The sequence below is a fragment of the Oncorhynchus tshawytscha genome, linkage group LG28 (genome assembly GCF_018296145.1).
Source record: "Oncorhynchus tshawytscha isolate Ot180627B linkage group LG28, Otsh_v2.0, whole genome shotgun sequence".
NCBI classification, from domain to species: Eukaryota; Metazoa; Chordata; class Actinopteri; order Salmoniformes; family Salmonidae; genus Oncorhynchus; species Oncorhynchus tshawytscha.
Window position 1 is genome coordinate 15,597,241 of NC_056456.1, and position 12,559 is coordinate 15,609,799.

General features: G+C 41.1%; 1 protein-coding gene across 4 annotated transcripts in view; it reads right to left on the minus strand.

Moving 5' to 3' along the window:
• The window catches only part of spidr (scaffold protein involved in DNA repair), an 84,845-nt gene that overhangs the window by 18,112 nt on the left and 54,174 nt on the right, over positions 1 to 12,559 (minus strand). For all 4 annotated transcript variants that reach the window (XM_042308358.1, XM_024391387.2, XM_024391386.2 and 1 more), the window contains one exon: positions 598 to 756. In XM_042308358.1, coding sequence (XP_042164292.1) covers positions 598 to 756 — 159 coding nt within the window. The remainder of the gene's footprint in view (positions 1 to 597; positions 757 to 12,559) is intronic.

Genomic DNA, 12,559 nt, shown 5'->3' on the forward strand with positions numbered 1-12,559 from the left:
ACTATGGGAGCGCGACTATGGGAATGCGATTAGTACACGACTAAGGGACACAAATTCGACACAAATTTTGAGTCTCATAGCAAAGAGTCTTAATACTTAATAACGTATTTCTGTTTTGAATTTTTTTATACATTTGCTAACATTTCTAAAAACCTGTTTTCGCTTTGTCATTATGGGGTATTGTGTGTAGATTGATGAGGAAAAATAATAATTTCATCAATTTTTAGAATAAGGCAGTAACGTAACAAAATGTGGAAAAAGTGAAGGGGCCTGAAAACTTTCCGAATACACTCTAGGTTAAATGAGGTCAGTGGAAACTGGCCATGGATTTCATATCAGGGACACAAATGGTAGATATCTAACGTTCACAGTTCACACCTGTTTTTGTAGCTTTAACCTCAGGCCTAAGCCCAAGACTACGTTGGCCTTGTTCGGGACCTAGAACAGATAACCTCACGAATAATCATCAAAATCTTAATACATATTTGAATTTTAATCTTAATACAGGAAAATACATACCTCTGGCTAACAATAGTCTGTAGCCCTGGGTTGAAGTTCAAACGAAAGGCCTGCAGTGTGTGTGTGTGACTCTCTCACCTTTCCCGAGTGACCCGCTGCACCACTTTGATGGCTCGCAGGACGCAGGTCCGGCCCTCCCACTTCCTGGTGTAGAGGTGGAGAGGGTCCTCAGACGGCAGAGGGTGGAGCTGAACCATGCTGAACATCCCATAGCCGTCCTGGACCAGCACACACAGCCTGGAATACACAAACACAGGGAGAACGTAACACACAGCCTGGGCCTCATAGAAACAGGTAGAATTTAGTTAAATAAACTGAGGGCTGCAAGACAAGTTAGTCATTTGCCAGTCCATTGACTATTATTTCAAATCTGTATTGGTATATTAATGTGTGTTGGTGAGGGTGTAAGAATATAACATTAACTGAACACACATTATGAACCAAACTCAAAGCTTTGTGATTTGGGCTTGTATTGACATTTTAAAGTTGAGGTGTTGGAGGTTGGTTTGACAGGCTGGCTGCTGAGATTGAGAACCGTTGGCCTGGCCTAGTAAACAAGATGTGCTGTTCTGCCACAGAACTCTGCTGCTCTCAGCAACCAAGAAAGAGAAGGAGATAGCAGAATGAATTACTAGGAGATAGCAGAAGGAGTTACTAGGAGATATCAGAAGGAGTTCAAATCAAATTGTATTTGTCACATGCGCCGAATACAACAGGTGTAGACCTAACAGTGAAACGCTTACTTACAAGCCCCTAACCAACGATGCAGATTTAAGAAAATACAACAAAAAAAAGTTTTTAAAAAAGGTATGTGATAAGAATACCAAATAATTAAAGAGCAGCAGTAAATAACAATAGCGGGACTATATACAGGGGGCACCGGAACAGAGTCAATGTGCGGGGGCACTGGTGTCGAGGAAATTGAGGTAATATGTACACGTAGGTAGAGTTATTAAAGTGACTATACATAGATAATAACAGAGTAGCAGCAGCGTAGAAGAGGGTGGCTGTAGTGCCTTGCGGTCGGAGGCAGAGCAGTTACCATACCAGGCAGTGATGCAACCCGTCAGGATGCTCTCGATGGTGCAGCTATAAAACCAGTATCATAAGGAGTTACTAGAAGTAGTCAGAAGGAGTTACTAGGACTAACAGCAGGATATCAGAGGGAGTCAACAGGAGGAGTTAATGAGTTAGCAGAAAAAGACAGGATTTCAAGTCAGCCCTTCAAGTCCAGACACAGCCGCTGTACTGTACCAGTCCTTAGAGGGTAAACAGTGCTGTTCATAACCCCCAGTTAAAAGATACCAGAGGGGGGAGTGGACTCTTAGTGCTCTATACCCTCCGTCAGGAGAGGGGGAGGAAAAACAGTGGGAGGAGTAGGAAGGAGAGGTGTGTAATGGACGAAAGTTCAAGGCTAACCATGCATTTGCATTTCCCAGACACTAGGAACGTTTTGAGTCTGTTGGTTTCCATTCCAGCCACCTGCTTGGCTATATAAACTGTGTTGGTAAACATTGGTCTGTGTTTATTTTTCATCTACATCATACCACGTTGCTAGGGAACAGTACAGCGTTTTATTGTTAACAATTACCAATCCATAACCTACTTACACAGTGCTGTAAAATGGCTGAGTCCAATAATCAAAAGAAGAAACATTCTTCTACACTATAAGGTGTAAGGTGTTATCAGTTCAATTATGGAACTGCATACATGGGAGGTCCATGGGGAATGTCTGAAAAAGTCTGAATATGTGGATCATGATGCATTTCATGGCAATATACAGAGAGCATACAAAACATTTAGAACACCTGGTCTTTCCATGAAAGGCTGATCATGTGAATTACGGTGACTGCTATGATCCCTTATTTATGTCACTTGTTAATTAAATCAACTCCAAAATCAGTGTAGATGAAGGGGAGGAGACAAGTTCAAGAAGGATTTTAAAGTATTGAGACATGCATTGTGTGTGCTATTCAGAGGGTGAATTGGCAAGACAAAAGTGACTTTGAACGGGGTATGGTCGTAGGTGCCAGACGCACCGGTTTGTGTCAAGAACTGCAACGCTGCTGGTTTCTCACGCTCAACAGTTTCCCGTGTGTATCAAGAATGGTCCACCACCCAATGGACATCCAGCCAACTTGACAACTGTGGAAAGCATTGGAGTCAACATGAGCCAGCATCCCTGTGGAACGCTTTTGACACCTTGTAGAGTCCATGCCCTGACGAATTGAGGCTGTTCTCATGGCAAAGGGGGGGGTGCGACTCATTATTAGGAAATTGTTCCAAAGGTTTGATATACTCAGTGTATCTCCATTAACAACATACAGATTTTAGGGAAAACAATTTGTCAGGTAATTTATCTAACGATGACCTAAGGGGAGAAATTGAACTTTTGCGTGGTAAATATTATCATCTGCTGTCAATCAGATCAAGCCAAAACACTGCTCTTGGGTGAAGCAATCTAAAGTTATCCTAATCGGAATACTGATCGTAACTAAACACCGTTTAAGACACTGGGCATCTATCAATCAGTGCATTTAGAAAGGATTCAGACCCCTAGACTTTTTCCACATTTTGTTAGGTTACAGCTTTATTCTAAAATGTATTAAATAGTTTTTTCCCCCCTCATCAATCTACACACAATAAAAAAAAAATGCAAATAAATTATAAAACATTTATCTCTGCACAGCTTTATTCAGATCAATCCTGAGATTTTCAATCCTATTCAAGTCCAGGCTCTGGCTGGGCCACTCAAGGACATTCAGAGAAACTCCTGCGTTGTCTTGGCTGTGTGCTTATGGGTCGTTGTCCTGTTGGAAGGTGAACCTTCACTCCAGTCGGAGGCCTTGAGCACTCTGGAGCAGGTTTTCATCAAGGATCTCTCTGTACTTTGCTCCGTTCATCTTTCCCTCGATCCTGACCAGTCTTCCAGTCCCTGCCGCTGAAAAACATCCCCACAGCATGATGCTGCCACCACCATGCTTCACAGTAGGGATGGCGCCAGGTTTCCTCCAGACGTGACGCTTGGAATTCAGGCAAAATACTTCAATCTTGGTTTCACCAGACCAGAGAATCTTGCTTCTCATGGTCCGAGAGTCCTTCAGGTATCTTTTGGCAAACTTCAAGTAAGCTGTCAATGTGCCTTTTACTGAGGAGTGGCTTCCGTCTGACCACTCTACCATAAAGGCCTGATTGGTGGAGTGCTGCAGAGATGGTTTTCCTTCTAGAAGGTTCTCCCATTTCCACAGAGGATCTCTGGAGCTCTGTCAGTGGCCATCGGGTTCTTGGTCACCTCCTTGACCAAAGCCCTTCTCCCCCGATTGCTCAGTTTGAATTTACCACAGGTGGACTCCAATGAAGTTGTAGAAACATCTCAACGATGATTAATGGAAACAGGATGCACCTGAACTCAATTTCGAGTCTCATAGCAACGGGTCTGAAAACTTAGTTACCTGCTTTTTTATTTTTAATACATTTGCAAAAAAGTATAAAAAACTATTTTTGCTTTTTCAATTGTGTGTAGATGGATTAAAACAAAAATAATCTCAAATTTTAGAATAGGGTTATAAAGTAATAAAATGTGGAAAAAGTCAAGGGGTCTGAATACTTTCAGGCTGTAATCAGGTAATCAATTTCCATGCGTAGTTATGCTGCATTCAGTTATAAGAGTGTAATCCTATCTGTTTTAAATCTAATATTAATAATTAATTAATAATTAATAAAACAACACAGGGAGGGACAGAGAAGCAGTCTAATATTAAATTATTTACAGTGACACTAAATATAGTGTTGACATATGTAAACTTGTCTCCAGTTACAGCTAGTATCTCTGCGCTCCGGTCAAGACATTTGTGCATTTGTTTATCTTAGTGCATATTTTCCACCAAATACACATTAATAGCTACATTCATTTGGGAGATTTTTCATTTTGGACAGAACTGAAAAATATCCTGTAGTACTCTCTGACTAAACTTCTATTTTGCAAATGTTGAAAAACAACCACAGAGATCTAAAATCAGAGCATGCATAAAATAGTCTTAACTGGAATAGCTAATTTTGTCCAATGTAAACAGTCGCTGTTTTAAAGTCAACTGCGGCACAAAACTTAGCCTACACAGGTTTCTCTTTCTTTTCTTTTTTTAACAGCAGAGCCTGTTCAAACCTGAAATCCTAAAGTGAAAGCTAATCGGTGGAGAGAGAGAGAAAGTTGGGAGAAAGGTAAGAGGGGGGAGTCTTGTGGTATTACCATCTTGACATAACCACCCATCTATCCAGCCCCTAAACTAAAACTATACCCCATTCAGCCTCTCTTTTTAGCCTTTTCCAGTCCCACTCAGTTTCAGTCACAGGCTGATTTCAGAATGTGTTATTGTGAGCAATCACAAGAACTCTCAGCAACTCGGGGGTTCTTCCAGGAATTACGATCCATTGAGCGTGTCCAAATACACACACACACACACACACACACACACACACACACACACACACACACACACACACACACACACACACACACACACACACACACACACACCACTTGGCCCCACAGTAAGTAAGAGACCCACACATTAACACAGCCGAGAGGCCTCATTGACAGGGGGCATTGAGGAGGGATTCCTTCCTCTGCACCGTCCACCAATCACGTCGCAGAGTGATAAACATGCTTGTAACAGGATCCCTGCAGCACATTGTGTTCCAAGCTCTGTGAAAATAGCCAGCCTCCTCCTCCACTCCTTCCCCATGCTCTCCTCCTCCTCACTCCCTCCCTCTCCTTTCCCCCTCATCTTGTCTTCTCTTCTGCCTCTCCTCCTACCCCACCTTCTCTATTCCCCACTCCCTCCCTGCAAACAGTTAATCTTCTTGTTTATTCAATTCTGAATTTACTGGAACTAAACATCTTCTAGCATAAATATAATCCTGGTTTCCTCTCTCCCCTGTGTATGTGAAAGGAACAGGCTATAAAATCAAACAACAAAAAGGACTAGAGAAAAGTGGCTACCCAGAATAGTGAGATAGAAATTGGGGAGAGGGAAACAGAGGTCCATAGGTCACTCATCCTACTTTCTTTGATCACTTAAATGGGGACGTTGGGCCAGTGGATAATGGACTAGGCCTACATTGCACTAACCTATATTTCTAAAAAAAAAACACAAAAAAACAAATTGAACACAAAATTAAAATAACAGAACAAATATTTCAAATGTTGGATTACTACAGCCAAAGTACACATTACTACATTATCATTTAAATTGACTAGATGAGATGGCAAATTCTTATTCCTCAACAAAGTGTGCAATATGGACACTGACTATCAGACTCAAGCAGAGGCAGGCAGGCAGGCAGGCGTTCATTCTGAAATTCCAGACCTCATGGCCACATCCAGGACACACCCCCACCTGAGCCAGCTCAATCTGGTTGTTGACTAGTGAGGCAGTCAGGCTGAAGGCTGTGCACTGTGTTACAAAGTGTGATTCAAAGTGTGCGTGCATGTGTTTCCTGTGAGAGGTGGTGTTTGCTTACCAGCTGTAGCAGCATGGCAGGAGCAAAGGGGACAGGAGCAGAGGTGTCACATTACTACTGCCCGGTCAGTCAATTAGTGACAGCCTAGTCAGCTGACCGGGACTCCCCTTCTTCTACCCTCTTGTACCACTCCAGTACCACCCTAAAATACCACTCCAGTCCCCAAGTGCAGCTCACAGTGATCCCCCTCCGCACCCTGCCTCGGATCCCATCCCTCAATAAAAGTAATTTTAAAGTCACCTACAATTTGAGTGTAATAATTGTCAATGATATCTTGGGTTCAACATCAGAGGTAATTATATGACTAATGGCTGATTAAAGGGTAATAAAGCATGGTAGCAATTCAACAATATGGCTCCTAAAGAAACATAATACTTCAAATGGCAGAAGCCATGATTGCACATCCCAGCACTTTATTCCAGTCCATCCAGTGCAATTTGTATATACACACACCGAACAAATTCTGTTACAGTTCACATCAGGAAATCATTCAATTGAAATAAATTCATTAGGCCCCAATTTACGGATTTTACATGACTGGGAACACAGATACCTTAAAAAAAAGGTAGGGGCGTTGATCAGAAAACCAGTCAGTATCTGGTGTGACCACCATTTGCCTCATGCAGCGCAACACATCGCCTTCGACATGGAGTTGATCAGACTGTAGATTGTGGCCTGCGGAATATTGTCCCAATCCTCTTCAATGGCTGTGCGAAGTTGCTGGATATTAGCGGTAACTAGAATACGCTGTCGTACATGTTGATCCAGAGCATCCCAAACAAGCTCAATGGGTGACATGTCCTGTGAGTATGCAGGCCATGGAAAAACTGGGACATTTTAAGCATCCAGAAATTGTGTACAGATTGTTGCAACACGGGGCCATGCATTAGCATGCTGAAACATGAGGTGATGGCGGCGGATGACAGGTATCATGGTACATCTGTGCATTCAAATTGCTATCGATAAAAGGCAATTGTGTTCGTTGTCCGTATGCTATAACCCCACATCAGCAAACCGCTTGCCCACACGACGCCATACACTCTGTCATCTGTCTGATACAGTTGAAACCGGGATTCACCAGCGTGACAGTGGCTATTGAAAGTGAGCATTTGCCCACTGAAGTTGGTTACAACGCCAAACTGCAGTAAGGTCCCGACTCTGGTGAGGACGACGAGCATGCAGATAAGCTTCCCTGAGACAGTTTCTGACAATATGTGCAGAAATTCTTTGGTTGTACAAACCCACAATTTCATCAGCTGTCCGGATGGCTGGTCTCAGAAAATTCCACAGTTGAAGAAGCCGGATGTGGAGTTCCTGGGCTGGTGTGGTTACGCATATTCTACGGTTGGGAGGCCGGTTGGACGTACTGGCAACAGCTCTGGTTGACATACCTGCAGTCAGCATGCCAATTGCACGCACCCTCAACATTTGAGACATCTGTGGCATTGTGTTGTGTGACAAAACTGCACATTTTAGAGTGGCCTTTTATTGTCCCCAGCACAAGGTGCAGCTGTGTAATGATGATGCTGTTTAAATCAGCTTCTAATATGCCACACCTGACAGTTGGATGAATTATCTTGGCAAAAGAGAAATGCTCATTAACAGGGATGTTAACAAATTTGTGAACAATTTTTTGGGGAGAAAAGCTTTTTGTCCTTATGGCAAATTTCTGGGATATTTTATTTCACCTTATGAAACCAACACTTTACATGTTGCCTTTATATTTTTGTTCAGTATAGATGTATTTTAGTGATATATATTTTATGTTATGATTTTCATGTTTGTCTCTTGAAAACTGCCGCAAACCAATTTCCCATTGTGGGATAATAAAGGGAAGTACTACTAGTACTCTCAACGACCATGCATTCTATCATGAGCTCCAGTCCAGGGTCCATGTTCAGGCAACTGTCAAGTCTGCCTAACATAAAAAATTGCTTAAAAAAAACAAGCTTTCCCCTCAAGCAAATAGCCATTCGCTCTCTGAACAAGGTAATTAAATGGAAATTGGTTTTATGTAGTCTGCTCGTCAATCAAAGTTTATTGCTGGCAGTCCTGGAAGCTATAGGTTAGGCAGCGTTGTGCCACCCTGTGGCCAGTGGGCATTACTGGGCATCCCCTCCCTCACATACTGATGCAGCCAGGACCCAGCAGGACCCTCCCTGGAGCTCAACAACATGTCGTCTTTTGTTCCAGAGAATTGGCCTGGTGGATCACGACAGCACAGCAGGTCTGGCTTCAATTATAAATGTTTATTTCCTTTGTCAAGCAATGCCATATGGCTTTAGAGTAAAGAGACAGCCCTCTGTGGAGGGGGTCTGTTCAGCTAACTGTCCAGTGTTTCGAGATTTCTATGAAATATGACTTATAATTAATAACAATATGCGTAAAATAATTTTCCTTCCAAGAAATTGTAATTAAGTACTTCAAAAAGCAGTTTATCTGTGTTGGAATGGTGTGGGCATACCACAACAAAAGAACACTGTGGGTGTATACCGGTCAATAAAAATATTTGTGAGAATAGTCTGCTGATTGGCCAGCTCATCCTTCCTCGGGAGGATGACATCATCCTATGAGGAAATAGCAAGCATTTTTTAAATGGTCTGTTGATGTTAGTTTTTTTCCTTCTCATATTTATGCGTTGGCTACAAAGGCAAGTATAGGATGAGTCAACAACATTATTTGAGTATGAGTTAACAGAATATTACAGATTTTTACTGGACAGTTACTTTAACAATAGCTAAGAACTAAGCTGGGGCACATGTTGCCACCAAGGCGAGGCAAATGTCCATGGAGAGGCAGAGGAACTTGCTGCAGGAAAGAATAAACAATGGAATAAACATTGCATACGGTCAAGAACCAAAATAACATTAGAAAGTGACATTATCAAAAGGGGGAAGTATCAGCCTATATAGCAAACACACAGTTTGGGCTTCAGTAAGCATAAGAAAATAGCAAGCGATTCACATCTTTCTCTGAAGTTCTCTACCATTACATTTTCACATTTATATTTCGCTCTTACAGTGTTTGCCATTAGCGCCGGCTGTCGGCTAAATCAGTCGGTTGACTCATTTTCAGCCGGCTACATTTTCCACTTCATAGTAAGTAGGCTACTTTTTATTTAAAAGTTTCAATTCGCTACTCCGTCAAACCTACTAGAATGAACAATCTGCATTTTCTAGGGATCTATTGATAGGAGGCACCTGCCTGTCAGACACAAATTGCGCAATGACACGGAAACGCAGCAGAGAGGAAGAGGCGAAGAGAGAGTATTCATTCTCCCCAAAATTGGTCCAAAATAAGGCCAATGCATTTCTATGGGCTTATTTTGGACCTGAGCTTGTCGCCTTCCTTCCCGTCTTTGGGACAACGACTGCCATTGCTAGGGCAGAGACATTAGCATCTCGTCATTATATAAAGATCTCTGGTTGCAGTCAAATTTCTTTAGGCCTACATGGAGGTGAGAGAGCATGATGTTCGTGACTTTGCAGGTGGTAACAATGAAACAAAATCCACGACTCAGCTTTTTGTTTTCACACATTCATTTATTTTGCTAGTGTTTCACATAGCCAGCCACGAGGAGTCATGACGCATATTTACAGTGCGTTGATTGACAAATGAACAGCAAGTGTTGACTATAGTTGATAAAAAAATATTTTAAAAACTGTCGAACTGACGAAATAAAGTTGATCTCCTATTCCATTTGCCATTCATAAATCATGCAGCGTGGTTTTACGTCCATGCCATGGTATTTGTATTTTTTAAATTCTGGATCCCCATTAGCTGCTGCAAAGGCAGCAGCTACTCTTCCTGGGGTCCAGCAAAATTACATATAATAAAACAATACATTACACCACAATATTACACACTACTCTACCATAACATATATACAATCCAAAATCAATCAAATCAATACAGCAAAATAACAATATTAAAATGCGTTTGTGAGTAGTGTGTCTGGGTGTGTGTTTCTCGTCACAGTCCACACTTTTCCATAAGGTGTAGTTTTATCAAATCAGATTTTACTGATTGACTGAGCTACATGATGTGGAACACAGTTCCATGTAGTCATGGCTCTATGTAGTACTGTGCGTTTCACGTAGTATGTTCTGGACTTGGGGACTGTTAAGAGATCTCTGGTGGCATGTCTTGTGGGGTATCTATGGGTGTGTGAGCTGTGCGCTAGTTGCTTAGACAGCTCAGAGATTTCAACATGTTAATACCTTTTGACCATGACAGTTTACAATCCAGGGTTACTCCAAGCAGTTTAGTCAATTCAACTTGCTCAATTACCACATTATTCATTACAATATTTAGTTGAGGTTTAGGGTTTAGTGGATGATTTGTCCCAAATACAATGCTTTAAGTTTGCTTAATATTTAGGACCAGCTTATTTCTTGCCACCCATTCTGAAACTGACTGCAGCTCTTTGTTAACTGTTGCAGTGATTTCACTTGCTGTGTTTGCTGACGTGTATTGTGATGAGTCCTCTGCATATATAGACACACAGGCATTACTCAGTGCCAGGTCATTAGTAAAGACTGAAAAAATGAAGGGGCCTTAACAGCTGCCCTGGAGAATGCCTGATTCTACCTAGATTATGTTGGAGGTTTACATTAAAGAACACCCTCTGTGTCCTGTTAGAAAGGTAACTCGATCCACAATATAGCAGGGGATATAAAGCCATAACACACATGTATTCCTAACAAGTCTAACAAAACAGCTCCCACAATTTTCTTATTATCAATTTCTCTCATCCAAAAATCAGTCATTTGTGTAAGGTACAATACACATGTTGAAAGCCCTTCCCTATAAGCGTGCCGAAAGTATGTTGTTAAATTGTTTGTGAAATAGCATTGTATCAGGTCAAACACCATTTTTCCAAAAGTTTACTTAGGGTTAGTAACAGGTTGATTGGTCGGCTGTTTGAGCCAGTAAAGGGTGATTTGCTATTAGCGGAAAGACTTTTGCTTTCCTCCAGGCCTCCACTTTCCTGTAGGCTTAGATAAAAGAGAGGGCAAATAGGAGTGGCAATATAGTCCGCTATTATCCTTAGTAATTCTCCATCCAAGTCGTCAGACCCAGGCAGCATGTCATTGTTGATAGAAAACAACAAATATTTCACACTTTCCACACTCAATTTACAGAATTCAAAATTAAAATGTTTGCCTTGCATAATTTGGTCAGTTATGTATGGATGTGTAGGTTCAGAACTTGTTGTCATGCCTACATTTGCTAATCTTGCCAATAGAAAAATCATTAAAGTAGTAGGCAATATCAGTGGGTTTTGTGATGAATGAGCCATCTGATTCAATGAATGGAGCCGAGTTTGCCAAATTCTTTTTATTATCATTCTTTATACATATATTATATATATTTTTTTCATAGTACAGTTTATCATTTTTGTTAAGTTTAGTCCAATGATTTCTCAATTTACAGTAAGGTAGCCAATCAGCTGTGCAACCAGATCTTTTTGCCTCATCCCTCTCAATCATCGAAATGTGCAATGAATATGGTTGATTTTTAAGGTTAGGGAAAAGTGCAATTAATAGTGCCACTTTCCATGATTTCAATATAAATGTATGTATTTATGGTTGTTAATAATTTTTTCTTGCATTTCAATCATTATATGTGTTATTGTTTTTAACCATCGAGTGTTTTAATTAATACTTAAGTGATCTGTCTGTTACACAAATAATTTAAATTCAATCATAACATTTTTAAATTCCTCATCAATCCACAGGGATTTAACAGTTTTTACAGTCATTTAATAATGGGTGCACGCTTATTAGTAACTGAAATAAGCAATTCAGTAAATTATTCAAGCGCAGCATCGGGATGTTCCTCATTACACACATCAGACCAACAAATATTTTTCACATCTTCAAAATAGGAATAATTTCAAAACCTTGTTTGATCACATATACAGTCGTGGCCAAAGGTTTTGAGAATGACACAAATATTAATTTTCACAAAGTCTGCTGCCTCAGTTTGTATGTTGGCAATTTGCATATAATCCAGAATGTTATGAAGAGTGATCAGAAGAATTGCAATTAATTGCAAAGTCCCTCTTTGCGATGCAAATGAACTGAATCTCAAAAAAACATTTCCACTGCATTTTAGCCCTGCCACAAAAGGACCAGCTGACATCATGTCAGTGATTCTCTCGTTAACACAGGTGTGAGTGTTGACGAGGACAAGGCTGGAGATCACTGTAATGCTGATTTAGTTCAAATAACAGACTGGATGCTTCAAAAGGAGGGTGGTGCTTGGAATCATTGTTCTTCCTCTGTCAACCACAGTTACCTGCAAGGAAACACGTGCCGCCATCATTACTTTGCACAAAAAGGGCTTCACAGGCAAGGATATTGCTGCCAGTAAGACTGCACCTAAATCAACCATTTATCGGATCATCAAGAACTTCAAGGAGAGCGGTTCAATTGTTGTGAAGAAGGCTTCAGGACGCCCAAGAAAGTCAAGCAAGTGCCAGAACCGTCTCCTAAAGTTGATTCAGCTGCGGGAT